Source organism: Drosophila navojoa, chromosome 5 (assembly GCF_054131105.1).
Source record: "Drosophila navojoa isolate 15081-1374.11 chromosome 5, UAZ_NAV_1.0, whole genome shotgun sequence".
NCBI classification, from domain to species: Eukaryota; Metazoa; Arthropoda; class Insecta; order Diptera; family Drosophilidae; genus Drosophila; species Drosophila navojoa.
This window is the reverse complement of record NC_142893.1, coordinates 11,114,532-11,140,734: the sequence shown is the minus strand read 5'-3', so window position 1 is coordinate 11,140,734 and position 26,203 is coordinate 11,114,532. Positions and strand designations below refer to the sequence as shown.

At 43.7% G+C, this 26,203-nt stretch overlaps 3 protein-coding genes across 4 annotated transcripts; 1 reads left to right on the top strand and 2 right to left on the bottom strand.

The window, feature by feature from the left end:
• Window positions 1-360: 360 nt before the first annotated feature.
• Sox15 (Sox box 15 transcription factor) lies at window positions 361-12,907 on the bottom strand. Its single transcript, XM_018103271.2, has 3 exons — window positions 11,765-12,907; window positions 2,414-3,090; window positions 361-2,358 (listed from the first exon to the last, which is right to left on the bottom strand). Exons 1-3 carry the CDS (start codon window positions 11,815-11,817, stop codon window positions 599-601), a joined length of 2,490 nt encoding a protein of 829 aa, XP_017958760.1. The 5' UTR covers window positions 11,818-12,907; the 3' UTR covers window positions 361-598.
• Window positions 12,908-16,244: 3,337 nt separating this feature from the next.
• On the top strand, window positions 16,245-24,653 carry Mgtor (nuclear basket protein megator). Of its 2 annotated transcripts, none has more exons than XM_018103219.3 (6): window positions 16,245-16,542; window positions 17,332-20,480; window positions 20,544-23,479; window positions 23,543-23,880; window positions 23,944-24,074; window positions 24,147-24,653. In XM_018103219.3, the coding sequence occupies exons 1-6, from the start codon at window positions 16,392-16,394 to the stop codon at window positions 24,495-24,497; spliced, it is 7,056 nt and encodes a 2,351-aa protein (XP_017958708.1). In that variant the 5' UTR covers window positions 16,245-16,391; the 3' UTR covers window positions 24,498-24,653. The 2 variants fall into 2 exon arrangements, with proteins under 2 accessions (XP_017958708.1, XP_017958709.1); XM_018103220.3 differs by lacking the exon at window positions 16,245-16,542 and adding an exon at window positions 16,914-17,199.
• Window positions 24,654-24,843: 190 nt separating this feature from the next.
• RpS23 (ribosomal protein S23) lies at window positions 24,844-26,157 on the bottom strand. Its single transcript, XM_018103310.2, has 3 exons — window positions 26,026-26,157; window positions 25,413-25,572; window positions 24,844-25,180 (listed from the first exon to the last, which is right to left on the bottom strand). The coding sequence occupies exons 1-3, from the start codon at window positions 26,027-26,029 to the stop codon at window positions 24,913-24,915; spliced, it is 432 nt and encodes a 143-aa protein (XP_017958799.1). The 5' UTR covers window positions 26,030-26,157; the 3' UTR covers window positions 24,844-24,912.
• Between the last annotated feature and the right edge of the window lie 46 nt (window positions 26,158-26,203).

Genomic DNA, 26,203 nt, shown 5'->3' with positions numbered 1-26,203 from the left:
ATTATGATTAAATGCTTTTAGCATTATTATTGATCGTTTTATTTTTAAAATAAATTTAATTGGTGATTCAATTGACATTTAATTTATTTATTCGTTAAACTCGCTTTTTATTTACATTCAATGTAAATCATCGTAATTTATCAAAGACACAAACCCTAGCAAGCAAAGAGTGTACCAAATAGTTCATAAGCGAACCAGTACCAACGTAAGTGGAACTTATGTTAAGAGTTTAGATACACATTCGTACCACAATTATTTCGATAGGTTCAAAAGGTACACATTGCTGGTACAAGAGACACACACATACATACAAATACATGTGAATATGAATGTATATATCGGCTTAAGCATTAAAACGTGTTTTGTTTTCATAGCGAATTTGATTTTATTTCAATGCAAACTAACTTAAGTTTAACATATCTCATATGATAGATTAATTATAGAAAAACTCTAAATATAGTACATTTTGTAAAGAAGGAAATGGGGTCGGAGGCTAGGGTGGGGGAAGCAATACTTATGCGTACCGTTAACCAAGCGCTAAACTCTACATTCAAATATAACAAATTTCAGAGCAGGCGAATGCTATGAGCTGCCGCCGTTAATTACTGTAGCAGGTCTTGCGCACACCCGCCAGGATATTGCTAATCTCATCGTCCTTGCGCGGATGCAGCTGTTGCTGCTGTTGTGGATGTTGTTGCTGCTGTTGCTGATGTTGCTGTTGCTGCTGTTGCTGCTGTTGCTGCTGCTGCTGCTGTTGCTGCTGTTGTTGCTGTTGTTGCTGCTGCTGTTGATGCTCAAAGAGCATATCGCCCACCATGCCAGGAGATGAGCTGCCGCCATTGGCCGCAAAGTGATGATGAGGATGATGATGATGAGCATGTGGATGATGGTGATGATGATGCTGCTGCTGCTGCATTGCCGTGTCTGGCGGCGTTACAGCTGGCGCCTGCTGCGGCAGCAGCTGAGCACCCGCTCCATTGGCGGCCTCATAGTAGTTGCCGTAGTGCAGGTAGCTGCTCTGCATCGGCTGTCCGTAGGCAGCTGCGCCGCCAGCGGCCGATGTCTGCTGGAAGGGCACCGCCAGCTGCAGGGGAAAGGCGGTGCAGGCGCCGCTGGCCAGCGAATAGGGCAGCTGTGTGTAGTAGCTGGCGGTGGTGGCTCCACTGTGCGGTGCCCCTGGCGCCGTTAGCAGCATGGCATTGTTATAGGCCTCCGTCTCGTAATCGTCATAGTTGTGATTGGTGTCCGGATACTTGGCGCACTTCTGTGCCCCGTTGTCGGACGTCGTCGGCGTTGTCGCTGCCGTCGTCTCCTTCAGCTGATCGTAGTCCAGCTCGTTGGTCTGGTAGCGCAGAAAGTCCTCGTACTGCATGCCGTACGCATTGGCATTCACACTGGACAGGTAATCATTGGACACGGCGCCCAGATCGTTCATGCTGAGTCGCAGGCTGCCGACGGTGGCGCCGCCACCGCCGCCACTGCTGCAGTTGCTCTCGGCCATGGCCACCGTGTAGCTGTTCAGCTCATTGGCACTGGCGCTGGATATGGTGGTGCACAGGCTGGAGCTGGTGTTGCAGTGCGGCTGGCGCATGGTGGTGATGCTGCTGCCGGCACCGTCGTCAGCGCTCGACACGGGCGGATAAAAGGTGCCCTTCACCGAGTGCCCGTGGTCCAGCAGGCCGCGATTGTTGCACGTCACGTACATGCCACGCGCCGCCACCACGGCCACGGAGCTGCTCAGCGGATAGGAGGCGTACAGGCTGGTCTGCTGCTGCTGCTGTTGCTGCTGCTGCTGCTTGGACTTGTCGTCCAGCTTCGCTTGCTTCTCGCTGCGTTGCTTGGCTGCTCGACTGGACGACGCCGGCGACGGCTTCGTCAGCTTCTTGAGCAGCAGCGAGCTGTCATAGCTGGAGACGTTGGCGACGTTGCCCACTGGGGAGGATTCATTGCAGCTGGCATTCAGAGAGTCGATTTGCTCCGTGCTGTCCGCATTGCTGTAGCAGTCCACGGAGCTGGGCGAGTAGCTCGGCTTCAATGGCTGCTCGTACAGCCCGCCCACATTTTGGGGCGTCGAGTTGCGGCTGTCGTCGGTGGGCGTGTTGTAGCTGCCGCTGGTGGCTGTCGCCAACGGCGGCGATGATAGCTTGGGCGTGCTCTTGGCACCGCCGGCCGCCGTCTGTGCGGCAGTCTCGGCCTGTTGCTCCTTGCCCGGCTGCAGGGTGCGCAGCTTCGATTGCTTGCGTCGCCTGGGCCGATATTTGTAGTTCGGGTGCTCGGTCATGTGAATGACGCGCAAACGCTCCGCCTCCTCCACATACGGTCGACGATCCTGCGGCGTCAGGGAGCGCCACTTTTTGCCTGCCGAAAACCAGATATTAGAGCTGCGAGCTGGAAGCTGTGCGAGCCCACTTACCCAACATCTTGCTGAGATCGGCATTGTGCAGATCGGGATTCTCGTCGGCCAGCTTCTTGCGCTCGATCTTGGCCCAGACCATGAACGCGTTCATTGGCCGGCGAATGCGCGACTCTTTGGCACTTTTTGACTGATTGCCGCCTGGCCTGTACTTCAGATCGCTGGCCAGGGCCTTGTGCCGATCCAGGTAGCCACAATTGGAGGCGCATATGTCGCCCTTGTAGTCGTAGCTCCACATCGACGCCGGCTCCAGTGGCGCTGCGCCGCATTCGTCCATTCCGGCATGCGGATGCGACAAGAACTTGTTCAGCACCGAACCCCCGCCGCCGCCCAGCAGCGGTATATTGCTGTTGATCAACGAGGAAGTGGCTCCGCCGCCACCACCGCCGCCCACACTATACGCACTGGACACCATTGGCGAGTGGCTGTGGCTGTGCACCGAGAGCGCCGCCTCGTTCATCGAGTGCTCGTTGTCGTAGCCGGCGCTCTGTATGGCTGGAGAGTGTAAGCTGGGCGAGGAGTGCTCGCTGCCCTGCCTCACATGGTAGATGCTGTCGCTGGGACTCTCGTGCAGCAGCCGTCCGTCGGACAAGTAGACGCCGTGCTCCGGATAATCGCTGCCCACGGTCGAGTGGCTGTACTCCGGCGTCCGGGACACGTGAGGATATTTTTTAGCACTGCAATTAGCAGAGATGATGAAGAGATTATTATTTATTTATTATTTATTATATTTATTATATTGTTTTATTATTATATGATATGTATTATATATTATATTATATTATTATATGGTATTTATGTAAAAATTAAATATTAGCTAATAAAGATGGAAAATATTATTTGTATTTTATAATTTCTTCAAATTTTATTTATCATATATGTATATATTTATTTTCTTAAAATTAATTTTAAATTAAAGTAAACTTAAATTAAAATTAATTTTAAATTAAAGTAAAGTGCTTATAATTTATATTGTTTTTGATTTTTAGGTTTTCTAATTTAATATTACGCCTGTTGTATATATGTATATGTATATATGTATATATATTAAGTCTGTCTGACTTTACTCATAATATATAGTAAATATAATATATACATCAAATAGAATCCTTCTGTCATTAGGTCGTTTGAGATTTCTGTTTCGGAGTCATACACGAGCGCATTCATTCACTCAGAAGTTCCCCACTCGGTTTTACTCGAATGTCACCCAACACATTTTGAGCATTTCACATTAGAATTGCAGCCATCTAATAAATAAGAGAGTATAAAATCAAGATGGGCATCGACGAAGGCCGTTCGAGTATTCCAAAAGTGGACAGCGGAAAAAGAAATAAGGGAAATTAGCCAAGGATTGGAGGAATAGGTTATCAGCCTATATATACAATGCACTCTCTGCTGATGAAGGATGGAACTGAAGTGAAAGAGGAGTAACAGATATAAATAGGAGAACGTGTTGGAAGCGTTGCGAAAGAGAACAAGGAAATGGAGCAGAGCAGAGTATGAATTAAATCAGTTAACTCGCTCCTACAACAATCTCTGCAGGGCAACTATATGAGTGTAATCTAAGCATATACATATAAGACATAAATCATGCAGCTTATCACTAATTAAATAACAATAATAAGTAATACACTATATTATCATTAAATAAGAGCAAAAGTAACTCCATTTTATATAAGTACACAACTGAAAATGTTCCCAAAAGTAATCAGAGCTGTGCTGCTTAACATGCATACATATATATATATATACCTATATATGTGTATGTACGTACATTCGGCATCTCTTCTGAAAGGTGCTACCTGTACAGGTACAGGTATCAGAGTGCCTAATTAGAGATGGAATCGCTTAAGCATGTTTCTCTTTGTGTTTATGAGCTACTGTTGAAAATTACGTACGACAGTTGCAAAAATGTCGCCAGAGTCCGCCTTATAATGATATTTAAAATCGCTGCTAAATACGTTGACAATTTTCACGGTACTCAAAAGGAAAAAAATAAAAATAAAATAAGAATAAAACGAGACGTAGCAGAGGGAAACAAAGGTATAAAGTTTGCGTTTATATCAGACACCAGCGAGAATCGAAGAATGGCGAATGCAGATTGCGGGAGGGGCTCAAGGGCGGGATGGCGGCAGGGAGGGCAGGCAGGCAGGGCAGGGCTGAAAACTGGACCAGGTTCCCGGCTGGATGGCTGGCCTGCAACGTTTTGCGCTCCTTAATGTCAGTGGACATAAATGTAAATTGGGCGCGTGCAGCTATTGTATTATCAAAGGAGGCCGCACCGCCGAAGCCACCGATCCACCGAGCCACCGAGCCACCGAGCCATCGAGCCACCGTCGCCAGCCAGTGGAGTAAGCAAAGAAGCTGTAGCTGAAGCCGGAGCTGGAGCAGGAGCTGTATGCTACGGCTCGGGGGCCCCAGACCTTTATGCATAACTTTTAAAAGTTGCGACATATCGACACATTTCAAAGTAATTCGGCTTCCAGGAATTCAAGCAGAACCAAAGCAAAAGCAGCAGCAGCAGCCGCAGCAGCAGCAGCCAAACGAGACAAGTTTAAATATTGCCAAAGCTTAGCTCCAGGCTCGCTCCCTAAGGGAGAACCCGACCCGCTCGATCTACGGCCTCTCCACTGCGATTCGGGCTCTGTGTGTGTGTGTGTGCGTGTTGTCTTGGCCCCTCGGCTCGATTTGTTACCGTTTGAATTTATTGCTGCCCACTACACTTTTGGTCTATTGTCTCTCGGTGGCGGTGGCGGTGGCCGTCTGGCTGTCTGCCGTCTGCTCTTTTGCCTACCAACAAGAGCTCGGCCTAATTGTTAGGCTCCATAGGCCAAGCCAGGCCAGGCCCAGGCCAGGAGTCCAGGCTACCTTGGCCCCAACTAGGCGCTCTAGTTTCAGCTCTCTTTCGGCCCAAAAGGCAATGCCGACACAAAACCCCAAGAGCTAAGGCCCCAGCCCAGGCTGAGCCCCTGCTTTAGCTTCAGCTTTAGCTACAGCTTCAGTTGGATAATTTATTGAGGGTTCCTGGTGACATCGTTACGTTTTTGATATTCGGTTGCGGCTGCCGCTGCCGCTGCTAAATACTTTAGCCAGCTACACAAAATTATACCGTCCTGGTCTGTACGCCTGTCCAACTGGTCTTTGGCTTTTGCTTTTGGTCTGCTTTTGGCCTAAGCGCGCGCTCACGATCCACGACGATGCGGCTTTAGCTTTGGCTTTGGCTTTGGCTTTGGCTTTGGCTTAGCCCCTGTGCTCTGTGCTCTGTGCTCAGCCGGGCAGCGTCTTAGCCATGGCCCTGATTTTAAAATAGGACACATACAGTGGCCGGTAAGTTGGCATTTTTATGCGCGCAAAATGTCAACATCTTTGCAAAATGCCACATATTCCACATTGCGGTCCTCTGTCCAACGCTGCTGTCTCCCTCTCTCTCGCTCTCGCTCTCTCTCTCTCTGACCATCGTATGTCGCCCTGTCCACAGTCTCTCTGTCTCTTTGTCTCTCCGTCCACTGTCCACTGTCTGCTGTCTGCTGTCTGTGCTGTCCAAGTACTGAACGTCCGCACTGACTGCGGACCGCGGAGCGTGCAACGTTTTGTTTACGACAACCGCAACGGGGGACTCTGCCGGTGGCTTCAACTGCGCCGGTTGCAGCAGCAGCAGCCACAGCTTGAACAACTCGGACAACTCGGACAACTTGGCAACTTGGCGGCTGCCGCAAAGTAGGCAACTTTGGCTCTGGCCTTAACAAGCCCACAGAAACGAAATAAAGAAGAAACAAAAAACTTCATTCAGAAGCCGCATTGATCGGGAGAGAGTGTCAGCCCTTTAGCATATTGTGATTCATGTGTCGCCGTGTCGCAAAGACAGCCAGCCTCTTAACTTGGCTGCCCCAGCCTCCCCTTGGCGAGGCACGCAGCAGACAATCGAAAAGGCGACGGCGTTTGGCATATGCGACATTTTGGTATACTATGTTAATTATGAGTCGTATAAATCTAGGTGGTATACATATATATAAATATGACATTAACTGAAATGTCTAAACACATATAATATCTATAGTCTATAGTCTACTTATCAGTTTTCCATATATACAGCAACTATATATTATTATTTACAGCCATGGCATAGACCCAGCGAAAGTGAGACCCTCTCTTTAAGCCTAAGGCTCCATACTCAATTTACTCTCTCGCATGTTGATCGTCTATTCTCACGTTCCGAATAGCTACGATGCATTTGCTTTCTAGTCTAATAGAAGGCAGGTGAAAATTCTAAATATTTTTAATGGCATACTCTTCGAATTAAGCATATGTATTTTGCCAGTTATCTGGCGCGTGGGAACTTGTGGGCCTAAGCTCCATAACATATGCTTAAGCATACATATTAGCCTAACAACGACTGCATAGAAAGTATATTTTCCCTTGCATACTATAATACTATAAATCATTATAGTATATGTAAAACATATATAAATATTATTATTTTTAATTATTATACATAAATATATTTTATTTTTTATATATTTTTTTTCTTCACTTTATTAAAATTATTTTGATATGTAGTAAAAAAAAAAATATTTAAATCAGTATGAGGAATTCGTTTTCTAATTTGATTTGGGTAATAATAAACTATAAGCCAAACCTTTAGATATTAATTTAAACATAAAATGAAAATAAAATTTAGGTGTTTTTCTTTTGAAAAAAGACTTATACAAATTTTAATTTCACGCTTTGTTTAATTTAACTTCCTTTAGTTTTAAGACGAATTGCATTGTTAATTTAAATATTAAGCATCCGCCTTGTAGGCTTAGTCATTATTTTCATTATCGAAACAGTTCCAAAATGGGTTTCCCATTAGATAATAATTTAACTACAGCTAAAATATCCGGCTACGAATCTGTGTGTGATATTATTGTTATCGTTTTTGTTATAGTATTTGTTATCGTTGCTGAACGCTACCGTTTAATAATTTCTCTATATAACAAATAAATATGATTTTAATATATTGAATATATGTATTTTATATTTTATTTAAAAAAATCATTAAATATTTTTTATAAAAATTATAAAAATTATAAAAATTATCATAGTAAGTTCTTCTCCAAAACAGCTAATACTTGGGGTCTATTTCATTTTCTATAACTCCTAAGGGCACAAGAAAAACCTCTGTGATTTGAACTGTAGTGCAGTGCAAAAAGAATATATTCATATATAAAATATATTGCTGTCATAGAGTTAACTTATTTTATTTGTCAATTTATGGTAGGAATAATGAAAAAAAATTGTAAGTGATTTGTTGTAAAGACTAATCCGAAAGTCTTAATTATTTGGAAATCATATTTGAGATGCACTAAAATATATAAAATAATGAATATATTCAAAATAAAATGATTATTATGATACTGATTAAAGTAATACTGAGATATCGATAATAATAATGCTGTATGGGTAATCAGGGAGACATTCTGTCTTTCGTGAATTACCAAGGACAAGAACTGCTAGTAGAAATCTCCAAACAGGAAGCTATCCCATCATCATAATAATAATAATAATGATAATGATAATAAAATATCAAAACTCAAAATACATTCAACTATCTATCGAACATCTCTACACATCCCCGCTTCTATTTCCATTAGCATTCCCCGTTGACTGTCTCAACTCTCATCACATTCTCGACTACATTAATTAAGGGCCATTTTATGAATGTTGCCGGCCATATGCGACTGGCGCACGCAGTTTTGTAAAGTTTGTGGTAATAAAAGCCATTTTGGTTTCTCTGCGGGCCACGGACGGTGGGTGTGGCCTGTGGAAGATGCAGCATCTGCTGTGCTCCATTTGCAGTCTATTGGCTGGTGGTGCGAGGCGCCTCAAAAGTCGCATACATTTGTTTTCCAGCTCATTTTGCCTGAGCACAGCAGCAACAGCAAAAAACCAGTCCAGACCGGGCCAAGATGCCAAGGCAGAAGAAGAAGAGGCAAGAGCGAAGAGCTGGCCCTCAGTGGTTGCTGTTGTTGTTGTTGTTGCTGTTGTTGTTGTTGGCTGTGACTGTGGTGGTGCCAAGGCGACTGCGGCCCAGGTGTGATGTACTGGAATAACTTAACGACGCAGTCGCTACGCATACATATGCATGAGCATGCGCGTGTGTGTGTGTGTGCGTGTGTGTGTGTGTGCGTGTGCGTGTGCGCGCGTGTGTATGTAGATGCTTGTTGTTGACCAATAAGCATAAACAGTCACAGCATCCGGCTTGGGCAACCGCCATCTTAGCGCGTTTAGCCCGCTGCTTTAATGAACCAGCAACAACAACAGCAACAACAGCAACTGGTAAAGGTAAACGCAGCTACCTGTGGCAACCGCTCGACTCGACTTGTCTCATTGCGAACGAATGAGAGGCCACCAGAGAGATGCGAGCACTTCGTTCAGTGCCAGATCCGGCCGGAGCCCTAAGACTTGCTGCGCAGCTCAGACTCATATACTAAGACTCCACATATGAGAGTGTTTGTGGTATGCATATAAAGATTCCTGCTCTCGTACATAATTAAACTAATGAAGCAAGGCGTCATTGGTGGTGTGCGGTGTGGCTGCTGTTGGTGGTGTTGGTGCTGTGGCTGCTCTCTGCTGGGCCCGAGAGCATCCAAGCCGAAGCCGAAATGCGCCTGCGAATGAGTTCGGCTAATGAGGTTTACAGCCGTCGCCAAAGAAACAACGCGAGACCCAGTTCTCACACACAAAAGCCATTTAAAGAGAATGAAAAAAAAGACTATATACATATATATGTATATATAAAGTGAGACCCATGAAAAATGTACTGAAATGTAATGGATTTTATCACGCACATAACAAACTCCCTCGCAGCGCTTGGCTGGTTGAGAATTAGCTACATGAATAGGTATATGTATAGGTAGGTATTTATGCATATAAATGCCGATATGTAGAGCAGTTTTAAATATGCTACTTGAGATCATTTGAGCTTCAAATATATTATTTCAAATAAATAATAATAGTAAAAGGTAAAATAATAAATAAATAAATATTTAAAAATATTTATATTAAAATATTTAAAATAAATATAATAGAAACTATATTTATAGAAACTAATAGTATGTAGTAACAAAAAATAAAAATAAAATTAATAATTAATTAAATAAAATTAAATATTAATGCTTCATTTATTGGGTGTTTCCTGTGTTTTATTTAAGAAGATTAATAAAATACTTAATACTTAGGACTATTTTCATTTTTATACGCTTTACTTGTAAACATATAAATTTAATTTTACACTCTCAAAATAACAAGGAAGTATATCATATAAGTCTATCATTGTCTAAAGGCCATAAAAATATCAATCAATGATTTTTTGTAATCCCCTTATTAATAAAATGTTAAGAATATTTGTTACATTTTGTAACTCTTTTTCCTAAGACCGAGTAAATTTGTTTAAAACATTTTTTATAAATCAAGCATTGAACAAGTAGTTATATTCCTTAAAAAAAATAACTAACTAATAATCATGTTTTATGGTTTATATGTATATAGATATGTATTTATTTATACTTATCTATTTTTTTTATAATTTTATTTATTTATTTCCATTTTTTTTATTACTTAATTTAATTTTATTTATTTATTTATAATCCATTCTCGGTAATTTCTTAATATTTTATGTATAATATTAAATATTTTATATATATTTTATTTATATTTTATACATATTTTCTTCATAAATAAATTGTTAATCGATTTAAATTTATTGTATCTATATATCTTATATATTCACATTTTCCTTTCAATCTTTAAATTGATTCCATTATAATTTATTATTCATTTGTGAAAGTGAAAAATATAAAATAAATGCTGTTAACACAGAATTTATTATATGTAGTTGAGCCACAATTGATACAGAAATAATTATATGGGGGAAGTGTGCATAGGCTAATTAATTAACTAGTTGGCTAGTTGGTTAGCTGAAACAATTAACTTGTCGACGCTTGATTTACATGCCTATTAACGGAGAATTATTATTATGATTTTTTCTCCTATTCTGGGTAGTCGAGTTTTAAAGGAAAAATAAATCTTTTAGAACCCAATTTGATGAACAACTAATCTTGGACAGGGATAATAAAATTATTTATCCGAAACGAAACGAACGGAACTGCTTTATAGATAGTTAAAATTAGTTAGAGGTAATAAAATGGAATTAAATAGTTTTTTAATTTCTTTTTCTTTCAGAAAATGCAAATCAATTGAATTAAAAAAGTTGATGAAATTGATGTGTCTACCCAAAAGGCAGATTGATTTATAGAGCACAGATCAAAGGCGAACGAAAACCCATCAAAAGGCTCACAAGAAAAAAGCAACAACAAAATGTGACAAAATATGTGACAGAGCTGCGCAAAATATTTTGCGATTTCCAAAGAAGAGGGTTATTTTATTTTTTTTTTTTAAATCTATAAAGCATAATATATATATAACGAAATCTGAACCGGATGCTTGGTAAGGTTAGTTAAATGCTTGAAGCCTAATGCTATGTTAATATCATGCATAGCTATCAGAGAGCTTAGATCAAAACTAAATCATTTTAATGAGCGAAACGGCATGTTGACCTCTCCACGAGACTTTAAAACTACAAAAAAATAATTTTTTTTTTCTCATTTTTATATTTCCATCATATATATATTTGTGTGTGTTTTCTTTAAGGTTTTTTCTCATACTTTCTTGCTGACCAGCTAGCTGTGAGGCGCTGCTGTTGCTCTCTTGGTTTACTTTCCACTTGACCAACTCCGAGGCGGCGGGGTTCTATTCTAACTAACTAACTAACTAACTATTTACATATTCACACAGAACGCACACAGTGAAACGGAGCAGCGGACATACGCATACAAGTGCAAGTGACTGTCTCGGGGGCTGTCTTTAAGCTCTTAAAAAACTAAACTAAAAAAAAAATAGGTAAGAAAAAAACAAACTTAAATCAAATCTAAGCACAACTATATAAGGTATATATGTATGTATAGCTCCTATATATATCCCCTCTCTCTCTCTCTCTCTCTCTCGTTGTCTTGGGCCAGCTGTCGTGTTTGTGACTAAGATTTGAACTCCCCCTCTCTCTATGTATAGTATATATATTTGGGAGAGCCACAACAGACTTAGCGTAGACATATCTAGAGAATTTCTTCACAACTACCAGCGCAGTTTTTCCATTTTTCATTATGGTTATTATCTTGAAAGATATGTATCTTCGCTACGGTTGGATATAATTAAACAGCGAGAAAAAAAATGTATGTATATGTATGTGTGTGTGTAGTTGTAGCTGCTGTAGTGGTTGTTGTTTTTATAGCATGGGAAAAATGTAAATATTACTTGTAATTTGTTAGCAGATGATGTGGATGTTCGTGATCATATGAGGGTTCCATTTTAGACGGCAACAGCAACGGCTACGTTTCGTGGTAACGGTGACTGCGATGACGACGACGACGACGACGACGACGATGGTTGCAGGTTGTTGTTGTTGTTGTTGTTGTAGTTGTAGTTGTTGGCGGTTTGGGCTTTGCTTTAGCTTTAGCAGGGCCAGCAGCATTTTGCTTAATGTTGCATTATTCCGTTAGTTTTTTTCTTTCCCTAAGCGACTGCTGGCCGTGGTAACCCAACAACCAACCATAAATTTGCGCATTCGTTGTTGTTGTTGTTGTTGTTGTTGTTGGCATGTGTGAATTTGTGTCTATTTGTTGTGCGGGTGTATGTGTACGTGTGTGTGTGTGTGTGTATGTGTTATGTGTATTGCTTTAATTTGTGCTAGTTTAGGCCCTAACCCACATTAAGCACTCCACACACTTGAGAATTTTGCAATCAGATTTTACTTTTGTTGCTTCTTGGCTTTTAATCTAGCACTTTTATAGCCAGATTGTACACTTTTTTTTTTTGGCCACTTTTTAGCACTTTGCATATATTTTGCTTAGAGATTACACTGGAATTCTATTTGAATTTCTTATAGGTATTCTTGTGTATTTTGCGAACTGTTTTTACCGCTGGCTTGTATTGGCCGCTTTAGCCAAGATCAAGAGGTTGGCTTATAAACGCGTTTACGATCACGAAATGTCTTGCGACGACTAATGAACGTATCTGGTGCTTAAAATCAAGGGCTTCAACATTTCACAAAAAAACAAATACGAAACTGAGAGCAAGTTGTTGCTGTTGTTGTTGTTGTTGTTGTTGTTGTTGGTGCACAAGTTTACAATACACTTGGGAAAAATGCACAGCACAAACGCATTTGCCATATAACCGGGCCTATATATACTATTATAGCTGATATATACAGATACAGATGCACGCCGCTCTATGTAGGCATACATACATATATATGCATGTATATTTATGATTATAAGCGCAACGCAGCTGCTGCCGGAGCCTACGTAGCGAGCCCAAAAGTTAGAGTCAGAGATACATGAACCACGCCGATGACGAACCGCTAGCCAACTGCCAACTGCCAAGTTCCAACTGGCAAGCAGGCAACAAGCTGGCGAAACTTTGGCTTGAACCCCGCTTACTCACTCTCTCTCTCACACACACGCATACACACACACTCACACACTGAGAGACTCTCTGTGAACGGAACTGAGATCTCGAGCCGAGTCGCAGTCGAATGCATAAGGCCAAAAAGCGCACGAGCAAAACCTTTTGCGCAGTCTTGGCCCAGCTTGAAGCTGAGCAGCTTCGACCCCAGAGAGCAACAGCAGCGGCAGCGTCAGCAGGCAGCGGCAGCGGCACTGGCAGTGGCACTGTCAGCTGCCCAGCTAAGCGGAACGAACGCGAACGACGCAGTCTCATTCTGGGGCAAGTGTGCCTCAGCTTCAGACTCAGCCGCAGTCACAGACGCAGCCGCAGCCGCAGCCCGAGCTCGAGCTCAGGCCGAGCAAACGGCGTGCGGCAAGTTCTTTTGAATCAAATGAAACAGACTTACTTAATATTCCTGCTCGTCGCTTTGCGAGTATATTTAAAACGTCTCCGAGCGGAGAGCTTCCTCAGCCCGCTCAGCCTCGCCCCCTCTCTCTCTCTCTCTGTCGCTCTCTCTACCTCGCCCTCTCCCTTTTCAGCTACGATCGTTTGTCAGAGCTCTGGGCAGTTTGTCGCATACAACGAAAGCACGAAAACCTGTTCTCGGCACTTAATGTGTTGTGGGAGAGACGACTTTGCATTTGGTTTGTTTCAATTGGTGGAGGCCCCCAAACGTGTGCATGTGTGTGTGCATTGGTGTGTATACCAGCCCCATACTTACACATGCTCGTCAAAGCACACACACAGACACACTCATAGAGCAGCGTATGCAAATATTGCAAACTGCGGCTGCTTTGGTGCCAAGCGAAATTTATATGAAGTTATCAGCGAATCTAAGAATTTTAAAACATTTGATAAAAGCGTTGAGAGTTTTGTTTTATTATATAAATAACAGGAAATTTAATATTACAAATTTTAGTATATATTATAATATTTTTAAAATAATATTTATATATTATATTATGTAAATTAATTTAATATAATTTATCTATTATTGTTTAATTTTGAAAATATTTTTCTTTTAATGTATATATTATTTTTTAGATTGATTTATTATTATATAAATTAAAAATATGTTACTTATTGAATTTACTTTTTAATATATACAAATCTATTGTTTTAAATATCATTAAAAATATAATAAAATATATACCCATTTTTTAATTTATTTTTTCTTTGTATTTATATTGCAGTAATTATAGAATACTTACTTGAATTGAAAATATTATAAACATATTTATATATATATTAAACTTTTGTATTTTGACCAAAGTTACATACAATATCAATTTAATATGATAAATAAAATAGTTTTGAATAATATAAATTAAATTAAATTCAATTCAATTCAAAACCTAATTTAATCTTTATATTACAATCATATCTTTCTTTGCATCTATGTATGCATATACATCAACGTCTCGTGAAAAATAAGTGCATTTCAGGTATAATATCATTCAATCATATTTCATAACGACAGAAAAATCAGTAAATGTACTTTTGCTGGATATGAAACACTCTTTCAGTATAAATACATTAAATATATATTCTATTATTAATCAATTCTATAGAGATCAATTAATCAATTCTATAGAGATCTATCTATTATATTATATATTTTTGCATATATTAAAAAATTTAACATCTCACATGTTTAATTTGAAATTTATAATACAGAAAAATCTTTTTATTTAGACTTTAGACTTTAAAATTTCTTGTTCTTACGCATTCTATATATCTTATATTTTAAAAGATATATATAATACTATAGTGTTATTGATATTACTCCGACTTTTTCAACGGACATTAAGTGTCACATAATTTATAACAAATTCAAAATACCTTCATTTAATGCACATACAAATTATTAATATTTAAATAGAGCCATATTTAATTTTTATTTCATTTCTCCACCCACTTTGCATGCAGTCAAAATGCCGACTGATTGGTATCCAAAGTGCGATAAGCTTCTAAATTGCATATTGCAACAACTTGGGCCAAGCCCTGGCCAAACGGCAACAGCAACAACAACCCCAGCCAGTTGCTTACCAACCTGGTAAAAGTGCATTCACGCATTAACATTTAAGCACACACATTCAGGAAAACAAAAATAAAATAAAAGAGAAGAAAAAAAACTCAGCACAGAGTTCATAATTAAGCGCCAGAATGCCAGAAATTGTGCTGCCTCAGTCGGCGACGTGGGTTAGATGCAAAAATATTTGTTTATCATATCGCGATAATTGCCGCCGGCGCTCGCTGGCCCAAGCTCGAGCCTGAGCCCGAGCCCAAGCCAGAGCCAGAGCCAAAGCCCAGGCCGAGACAGTCCAGGAAGAGGACAGACTGGGCAGAGCAAAGAGGAGAAAGAAAGAAAAAAATATAAACAACAGAGCTAACGTGTGCCGATCGCCTTTGAGTTGGAAGTTCAAGTCGGCAACGGAGACGACTGTGGATGAGGATCAAAGCGTGCCTCGGTGGTGGGTACAAGTTTATTGGCGTGGCGCATGTGCAAATGGCTGCATGGGCAGGCCACAGCAGTCGGGTCCAGGCAACGGCAACGGCAACCTCTGGCCCGCTGCTCCAAAAATGTGGGCGTGTGACACTTGAGCTGCTATCGCTAGCGAATCTCTGCCTAAATGCTGCAGCAAAAAAAGAAGGAAAACAAATTATTGATAAGCAGATCGCCCGTTCGTTGCACTGCAAGAAATTGTGATGGCCACACAGTCAGAGAGTTGATTACAGGCCATACGATTTCGCTCAGTGTACGCTGATCGCAAAGAAGTATCGCTGTAGGTGCAGTTGCCCCTTATCAGAGATGAAGCGCGGCACACGTTGGTCCAGACGCTGCCGCTGCCTGTGCCTCTGGTCCTGTCTCTGTTGAATGAAGAGCTGAAGCACACACATTGATGCTGATTGCTGTCTGTTAGCTTTGGCTCAACGTTTCGGGTTATGTAAGCCAATATGATGAGGTCGTTGTGTGCAATATCTGCCTTGGCAAAACAGCCGCTGCGGTAGGTATGAGACAGGTATACAGAGTCTTGAATAAAGTAAAATTAGTTGCCAAACAACAATAAAAAAGAAAATGTAAATTAAAAAATACACTTTTTGAATTAAAATCTATTAAATATGAAACCGCTCATCATTATCATATTTGAAATTATATTTTACATTAATTAAATTACGCGCGTAATAGTGCTGCAAACTGTACGCTGCTCACTTACCAGCACTAAAATATCGATACATCGATTATTTGTATTGCCTATTCTATTCAGCTATCGATACTTCCATGCATCATTATTTGCGTTTAGTACGTCGTTAAGTCAGTATGGTGAAGAACGTAAAGACGCGCGCTGAATTTTCTCCGACAAATTATTAAAGTTTAACCTGAGCAAAATATTAATTAAACAGTTCTGCAGATTTGCATTACAAACAAAACAATATGGACTTCGATGGCACACAGTCGTTGAGCAGTATTTTACAGCCGGAGGAGTTGCAACTAGTGCCAGACAATATTCAAGTAAAACTGACGGCATTTATTGAAAAATTTTCTGATGAATATTGTAAGGAGCGAGCTGCTGCAAATCGCCTAGGTAAGTACCATAGAAGCATTTTTATAAGTTTAACAATTGCTCTTTTATTTACGCCAAGAAAAGCCGGCACATATAAAAGTCGGAAAAGCGCAAAACTGAAAAATATAAATAGGGACACACTGACATTAGAGGAGAGAACTATGGTTCATATTAATTTTCTGTTAAAATGTTTAAATTGTTGACTGTTTTCTGTTAAAAGTTTGTATTATTATTTTTTATTAGAAACAACGAAATTTTATCATTTTCTAGCCGTGCTGAACTTTATTTAAAAGAAAAAGTACTAATATATCGTTAGATTATTGAATTCGGAACTAGTCCGTTTGTTTATTTAATGGCAGGTTCTTTTAAATGTCGGAACTATAATTAATATGTACACACTTGCCAGATATATTGCAATTTTCGCTTGTACATCGCGTCAAAAATTGTGCAAAATTGTTTTTTTGTACATAAAATTGAGAAATTAAAAAAATTGAATATTGCGTAGATAAAATAAGAGCATTTCAATTATGGATCTCAGTGGTCCGCAATCGCTGGAACAGATTCTTGCGCCGGATGAGCTGGAGCAGCTGTCAACCGGCGTGCAGCAAAAACTTAAATCGTATATAGACGGATTTTTTGATGAATATTGTAAAGAGCGAGCCGCTGCGCATCGTCTCAGTGAGTAAAGTGGCCTTAACAAGAAATAAAAACGAAAATATATTTGCATATATGTATTTAATGTTACTTTTTTACTATCACACAAATCTGTAAAATGTGCCCTACATTTCTTCTTCCTCTTTCTGTCCACAGCTGAAACAGAACAAAAGAATGAGGAGCTGCAAAGCCAACTACTCGATAACCAGGTGAAGTTTACTAACTTTGAGCAAAATGTAGCCGAGTTGCGCAACCAGCTGGATCAAGTGTCTGCCGAGCGTGATCAGCTGCTGGAATCTGTTAAGAATTACGATCAAAATTTGACCACATTGCGCAAGGAGAAAGTTTCCTTTGTCGATGAGCGTGACTCACTGCTGAAGGTGATTGAGCGGCAGAATGGCGAGTTGGAACGCTTGAAGCAGGATCTGCAGACTTATCAGCAGCAGCTAAGGGCTGCCATCACAGCTAAGTGTGAGGCTATCGCCCGTTTGGATGAGGTGCAGAGCAAAGAGGTATCGCTGGATATCAAAGAGCGGCGCTTGGAGAGCGAGCGTGCCATGTTGCAGAATGAGATTCAAGTGCTCAGCAGCGATCTAAATCGTAACAACGCCGAGTTACAGAATCTGCGACGTGACCATGCTATGAACACCATGCACTTGGAGGTGCGCCTCAAGGAGAAGTGCGACGAGCTGCAAATAGTCCAGAACCAGAATGCACAGTACTCGAAGACCATTGAGGAATTGAATAAGAAAATTGAGGATCTCAATGAGAGCATGTTCCAGCACAATATGGCAACCGAAAAGTTTGTGGACAAGCTGAAGAAGGAACTGGACTCGAAAGAGAAGCTGGTTGAGATCTATAAGAGTACAGAAAGTGAGAATGTCGCTGAGCGCAACGAACTGCTCAAGGGCATCTCGGATTTGAAGCGCATGTTGAGCGATACCACGGATCAGTATGGTGAGCTAGAGGCAGAGTTCCAACTCGCGAAGCAGACTCATGCCGAAGAGCTGAATGAAAAGAATGCAACTATTGAGTCTCTGAGGACGGAGATAGCACATGCGAATGATTTGCTGAAAGAGGCACAAGAGCAGAGCTTGGAGAGCGCCATTTGCAAATTGGCGCCAACGGCTGCCGTTGCCAGTCGTCTGATGCGGTCTGACATGTCGCTCACCGAGCTCTACTCGCTGTACGCCAAGAATTCCGAAGAGCTGGAAGCTAAGAACCGCGAGAATGCTCAGCTTAAGCTGCAGATCAAATCGATTGTGGATGAAATCAATGAGCGTGCGCCTGTCTTCAAGAAGCAGGACGAAGAGTTCAGCAAACTGACCGAGGAGCATCAGCTGCTGTTACAACAACGGGATGAGCTGGTGGACAAGAAGCTGGCACTCGAACAGGAGCTGGAGCAGGCCAATTTCGATGTCACACGCCACGTCAAGGAGAACAAAAAGCTGAAGCAATCGCAAGTCGATTTGAGCCGCCAAGTGTGCCTGCTGCTGGATGAGCTCAATTGTCTACGTGCTGGCGTGAGTCGATCCCGTAGCCAGACACCACACGGCGTCGTACACAACTCCAGTGATGCTATCAGTCGAGATCTGGTCACATTCGAGTCCATTGTCGAGCTGCAGGAGCAAAATGTGAAGTTGCTGGCGCTAATCCGTGAATTGACAACCGAACTGGAGGCCAACGAGCAAAAGAATGATGAACTGCAGCTAAAGGCATTCGAGGAGAAATTCGAGAAGGCCACCAAGCGTCTGGTCGAAATGGAGGAGTCTCTTAATCAGAAGAACAACACCATTTCTACCTTGATTGCCAAGTGTGAGCGCTACAAGAAGTTCTATTTCGATGCCCAGAAGAAGTTGGGCAGCCAGATCATCGATTTGGACGACTCCACCGTGCTCATCGACGAGTCCCAATCGGAACAAGCAAAGACAGTGGAGAAGACGCAACAGCTGGAGGCAGAAGCCAAATTGGAGCGACGTATACGCAGCTTGGAGCAGCAACTGGACGATGAGGCGAAGAAGTATGCAGCTCTTAAGGAGAACTACGACTACTATACCAGTGAGAAGCGCAAGAATGATGCACTTGTTCAGGATCAATTTGATTCGATGCGCAAGGAGGTCCGAGAGCTCACCTCCATCAACTGCAAACTGATGAACGCCTCCGAGTTCCAAAAGGAACAAATGGAACTGCTGCACAAGGGTATAGCCACATACAAACAACAAATAGCAGCTCTGGAGGATCGCACCAAGAACTACGAGAAGACGATCATAAAGCATGAGCAGACCGTGCACATGCTCAAGGACGAGGTGATGTCCGCCCACCGCAAACAGGTCGCATCCGAGACGGAGGCACACAGCTTGCGTCACGAGAATCGTGTACTTAAAGAGACAACTGCTCGTCTGCAGGCCGAGAAGGAGGGCTTCAATCGTGAGCACCAGAGCCAAGCGCTGCTACTTAACAACTTGGAATTCATCAAAGCAAATCTGGAGCGCTCTGAGACCGAGGGACGCTTGCGTCTCGAGCAGCGTCTCGATGATACAGTGCGTGAGCTGTCCGCTCAGCGTCGTCACTTCCAAGAGGAGGAGGAGAAGTTCCGCGAAACGGTGAACGAATTCAAGCGGCAAGCGGAAACGGCCAACAAGCTGAAGGAGGAAGAGCGTCTGCAGGCCGAGAAGTGGCATCAAGAGCTCTTAGGAGTTCGCGAGGAGCTCGCTGCAAAGGTCAACCAGGTGAATGAGCTGAGCAAGAAGTTGCAGGAGAGCCTCACCCCATCCAAGGACGAGAATCCCATCACAGCGGCCAACAAAAAGGCACGTGAATTCGAGCTGCGCTACGAACAGGCCAGAATCGAGATTGAATCGCTCTCCAAGGAGTTAGCCAAGGCTCGCGAGCATGGCGACCAGTTCTACAAGATGTCCCAGTCCGCAGAGAGCGAAATCAAACGATTGCATGAAATGCACGCCGAGACCATGGCCAAGTCCGATGCGGAAATCAAGAAATTGAAGAACTCTGAGGCTGAGCTGCAGACGCGCGTCACTGATCTGGAGGCTGAGCTACTGCTCGCCAATGTGACTGAACAGAGCAAGACCACCAATCAGTCGGATCAGCTGAAAACCACCCAGGAGGAGCTCAAGAATGTGCTGGAGAAGTTGACCGAATCGGGTCGCACTATTCGCAACCTGCGCAGTGAGAACTCAACGCTGGCCGAATCCCTCAACTCCGTCGAGGTCAAGTATGCCAATGAGATGATGCTACATTCCGCTGATATTCAGGAGCTGACCAAATTCAAGGCGGACTTCTTGAAGGTATGTTAAAGATCGAGGATCAGATATTAGCTCTACTGAATAATAATTAATATTTGCTTTCAGATGCAAGACGAACTCAATCAACTGAAGTGCGGACGTGAAGCCTTGCAAGCGGCCCATGATGAGCTAAAAAAAGCAAACTCCGAGGCTCAGGGTCTGCTGCAGAAAGAGAAAGAAGAATCAGAGAAACGTGTCGCTGACTTGAACGCACTCAATTCCAGTCTGCACGATCAGATTGAGGCACTAACCACGAAGCTAGCCGCGCTCGCCAAGTCGGCGTCCAATCAAAATGCTCTCAACGATTCGTTGCTGGATAGCTCTTCGACCTTGGATCTCAATAGCTCCTCGGCTCTGGATGATGTGAAGAACAGCGAGCAGCTCCTGAAGATTATCAAATTCCTACGCAAGGAGAAGGATCTGTATGCGGCCAAACTTGATATTCTAAAAGCAGAGAATGCACGGCTCGTCTCGGAGCACACGATTCTGCAGAAGAAGGTGGACGAGCTGAATGGTTATCTCAAGCAGGAGCGCTCCAAGAGCGAAACCGATGTTGTCTCAGCTGCCAAGCATGAGGCAGTGCTACGCAAGATAGAAACCCTCAATGCCATCACCGATAGCAATCGCATTCTGCGCGAGGAGCGCAATACGCTGACCAAGCGGGTGAGCGAGCTGACGGAGCGCATTAGCAGCTTGGAGAAAGAGCTGTTCCCGCTGCAGAGCAGTAACAAGGAGCTAACGTCCAAGATTGAGGAGCTGAACGTGGAGAACAACTCGCTGCGCACCGAGGCCATCAAGTGGCGTCAACGTGCCAATGCTCTGGTCGAGAAGAGCAATAGGAACCCGGAGGAATTCAAGCGCTTGCAAGGAGAACGCGAGCATCTGGCCAAGCTTCTGACAGCCGAAAAGGAAGCGAGCAAGAAACAGTCGGATGAGCTGGCTGCCCTTAAGGCACGCTTGGACAACGAGCTGCCAGCGCTGAACAAGCTTTTGCAGCTGCAGGATGAGTCGCGTAAGAAGCAGTTGGAGGAGGCCAATGCGCTTAAGCAGGCGAACACGCGACACGCTCAGGACATCATGGAGCTGAAGAATCGCCTGCTCCAGAAGGAGGAGGAGCTGTTAAAGGCTCAAGAAGACCTCGAGTCCAAGGATAAGATAATACAGGACAAGGAGAGCAAAGAGCTAATGCTGCGCAAGCTGGCAAAGCGCTACAAGGACTACTATACGGGCCTGCAGGCACAGACTGGGGGCACCGATACCGTTGCCGAGCTGGAGAAGGTGCGTTCCGAGCTGGACGAACTGAACAATACCATGCGTAGCACCAAGGAGCAGCACGAACAGCTGCAAAAGGAGTACGATGATCTCAAGTCGCGCTCCAACTTGGATCAGGACGGCGGCGAGGCCAAGCAGAAGATCGAGCACCTGCTGCAGGAGCTGACCGTAACCAAGACCGAGCTGGCTAACCAGGAGTCAACGTTCGCCGGCACCAAGACCAGCTATGACGAGACTGTGCAACGTCTGGAGAAGGAGCTGCAGGAGCACATTGCCAGCAATAAGGACATCAATGCGCGTCTCACGCGTGAAAATGAATCCCTTCACATGAGAATCAATCAGCTGCAGCGCCAGCTGGGTTCGCAACAGTCCACTAAGCCATCCACCAGTTCTGTGGGCATGGTCGAGAAGGGCAACATCTCCGAATCCTCGCCACGCACGGCCAATGTGAAGCCCATGTCCGGCTCGGCCACCGTTCAGCAATCGGCCACGGTCACTCCATGGCGTGGCGGTGAGACGCCCCTGGCTAGCATTCGTCCAATTTCAGTGCAGAACAGTCGCACGGCTGCCATACTGCCCACAAGCCAGCAGCCAGGCGCCTCTACCTCAACTTCGACATCGACGTCCACTTCATCGGGTGCCGCTGCTTCGGGTAGCAGCAGCAGCAGTAGCAGCTCCTCATCCGCTGTGGGCAACACGGCTTTAGTGCCGCCACAGCAACAGGTGCATACCACAGGCAGCGCCACCTTGGAATCGATGGCCTCTTCGTCGCCCACATCATCGCACACAGATTACATGCCTTCGACCAGCTCGGCGGCTGTGGCCGTGGCGGCCATTCCGCCCATGGGCGCGACAGCTGCGGCTGAGAGCTCCCAAGAGGCGGAAAGCGTGCAGCATCCGCAACAGAATGATGGACAGCTCTTTGCGGGTGGCACACAGCAGCAGGTGGTGGCACTCGTCTCACCGCGTGTGGAGGGCTCCTCGTCGTCATCTTCTAGCAGCACTACCACATCGACTTCCACACAGAATCCAACTGTTCCTAGCGTCCAGGAGGCGAACATTCAACAACAGCCCAGTACCTCGGGCAGCAGCAGCAGCTCTTCCACGGTGGTGAGCAGCCACAGTCGCCACACTCCCTCCAGCAGCAATGTAACCACCACACAGGCAGGATGCTCCAAGCGACCCCGTGATGTGGAGGGTGACTCCTCCACCAATGCTGAAGAGGGTGTACCCGAAAAGATCGTAAAGCTAGCAAAGCGTCTGCGGGCTCCCATGCACGGCGGCGAGCTATCTGCCGGGCATATTGGCGATTCTGGCATGGATGTGGACCAGATGCCTACATCGTCGCAGCGTGACCAGGAGGATGATATTCAGGTCGAAGACTCTGATGATGAGGAGGAAGATGTACTGGGGCCCATCGATGGCGGGGATGCTGAGCAGGAAGAGGGCTACGAGGACTCCTACGAGCAGGACAACGAAATGGAAGACAATGCCGATGCACCAGATCAGCACAACGAAGTCGACATTGAACAGGTGCAGATGCAGGCTCAGGCCGAGGGACAGTTGCTGGAGGATTCGCCTGCCACCGTCTCCACACAAGAGAATAATCAAAGCCAGGCCATAACAAGCGGCAGTGGCGAATCAAATGCCCTTCAATTGCCTCAGGCGGAGGCTAACTGGAAACAGCAGGCACCTTCCACATCTTCAGCAGCAGCACGTCGCACTGAGAGGTTAGTATCTCAATAGAATCCTAGAGAAGAGTGTGCTATAATTTTCCTCTTTCCCGACTTTAGCTCTGTTGAAATCGTCAGCTCCCCACAAGTATCCAACTTTAGCGAACAGCCCACATGCGTAGAGGCGGAAGTCGATGGCACAGCAGTGGCAGAAGCCGCAGCAGCAGCAGATGAAAGCGCCGGCACGAGCGTTGATTGCACCGCCGCCCTCGCCAGTTCGCCACAGAAGCCAAACGAGGCCGCCGAACAGAGCACTAGCAGTCAGGCAGCCGAGGCCAAAGACAAGTCAGATGAAAGTGAGACAGCAGGTGCGGAGAACGTAAGCGAAGCAGACGAAGCCTTTGCCGAAGAGACAGCTCCAGGTCAGGCAGAGGACTCCCAGCAACAAAGCAATGAGAGTAAGTAGAGATGGAATTGTTGAGCAAAGAACGATATCTAACTGAGCCATAAATCACACACAGATCCAAATGTGGGAACCAGTCAGTCGGTAGAGACGGATAACCCGGATAACCAGGCCGAAGGACCCTCAGAGGAAAACGAGGGCGCTGATGGCGTCTCATCAGAGGGTGAAAAACAGGCTGTTGAAGTTGAGGTAATCATCTAAATTGCTTACTGTACCCGAAGAGTAGTATCATTTCAATAAATGTATTTCTTATTTTACCAGGAGGAAGGTCGCGAAGCTGAGGCCACATCTCCGTCGGAGAACACACGCTTTCGGACGCTGCGCAGCACAGTGCCGACGCGACGCGGCGGTCGCACTTTGATGCGTGGCGGAAATTCAAATAATAACAACAACAACAACAATGCCAACAGGCCGGCGCGCATTGTGTGGCAGCGTGATTCACAACCTGGCAACATGCGCGGAGGTCATCCAGGTAACCAAGACCCCAACATGCCCAGCGGATCACCCAACACAAATCGTATGTTCGCCAATCGTTCACGTGGCCGTCGGCCCATGCGTCGTCCCGGACCAAACAACTTCAATGCCGGCGGCGGCCCCGGTGGATACCCTTGAGAAGAGAGGGGAGAGTCTGGCACAGGCTGACTTTAATCCATACTGCTAGTTCATAAGGCTCTAGGCATTTAAATACACATACATATACATACATATATAAGACCAACTGAAAATACAAAATACAAATATTAAATGCTCAACATTATAACAAAAAAACTATGAATTATGTCCCAAAATTAAAAGGGGAAATTGTAGCGCCGTCAAAGCCTGACTTCTGTTCAAGCTATTCTTTGCTTTATGCAGCAACATATCCAGGTCGATTCCATGTATCCCCGAAGTTAATTTTCATTTCCATCCACTTATTTCATTAACCAATCTGCACAGGAGTCGAACACAAAGATTTCAGTTTTGTTGTTTTTTTGTTTATTTAGATTTGTTAAACTCTAACTCTGGAAACTGATAGATGTATCATCATCTAAGATCTTGGGCGCTCCTTCTTTTCCTTGTAAAGTGCCAACAGGGAAACGTTGGCGACTTTGACGACCTTGAAACGGACACCGGGAATATCACCGACAGCGTGGCCCTTACGACCGAAACCGGCAACCAAAACCTCGTCGTTCTCCTCAATGTAGTTCAAGCTACCGTCACGGGGCACGAATGCGGTAATCTTCTTGCCGTTCTTGATCAGTTGAACCCTCACGCACTTGCGGATGGCAGAGTTGGGCTGTTTGGCTTCAACACCACTGCAAGCAAAGAGAATAAAAATTGGTTTTAATTTGTCACTAAAATAATAAATGATAGTTAAAGCAGAATTTTTTATTAAATTTGTTGTTGTTTCAGCCGATAACTCACAGTATAATCCTGTGATTTGATTTTAATAATAAACAAAACACAAAAATATACTGCGAGACATCGAATGCGTTCAAATAATTCAACTTAAAATCCTAACCAATTTAGTATAAATGTGTTACTTACACCTTCTCAAGGACAATGCCCTTGGCGTGAGATGCACCACCGAAGGGATTGGCCTTCCATCTGGTGCCCAAATGAGCCTTCTTGTAGTCCTTGTCGGCCCAACGCTGGTCGCGACGGTGGTTCACATGCTTTCTGGCAGTGCGCAGACCTCTAGGCTTGCCTGCAATTAACAATCACATTATTGTATGTTCATTTACTTTTATATATGCATCTGATTGGTTTCAAGAACAACAAACACAATGTAAACAAATGGCAAATGGAGCAGCGGCTATTTGAGGTTAGTTTGAATACGTCGTTGTGAGTGGCACCAAATATGAAATCTTGTACAAATAACAATTCTAATAATTCTATTACAAAGCAGTTTGACTATTACACCATTTCTTAACTTGATCTGTTACACGATTCTTTTAATATTAACGGATTTTTTACAGACACAAAATTGTATCCCAAATTGAAAAATTGTAACTCTTGAAGTTTTGAACAAGTTTAAACGCCGGCTCTTTTGTATTCACTTACATTTGCTGCTGCACAACTACGAAAATTCGTTTTGCACTTTGTTTAACAACGCTATATGCGTATTTCTCACAAAAATCACTCTTTTTTAACCACTCACCCATATTTTTCCAACTATCTCAGGCAATGGCGGAAATAAAAGAAAGAGGAAGAGCTCAATTCCTCTTCTTCGCGGCAATGTCTGTAGAGCTGATTCGAATATATCGATATTTTGAAAATGGAACACAATAAGTCCGATAGTTTTCGGCGCTGCCACTTGCCGTGAACAGCTCTGTTGC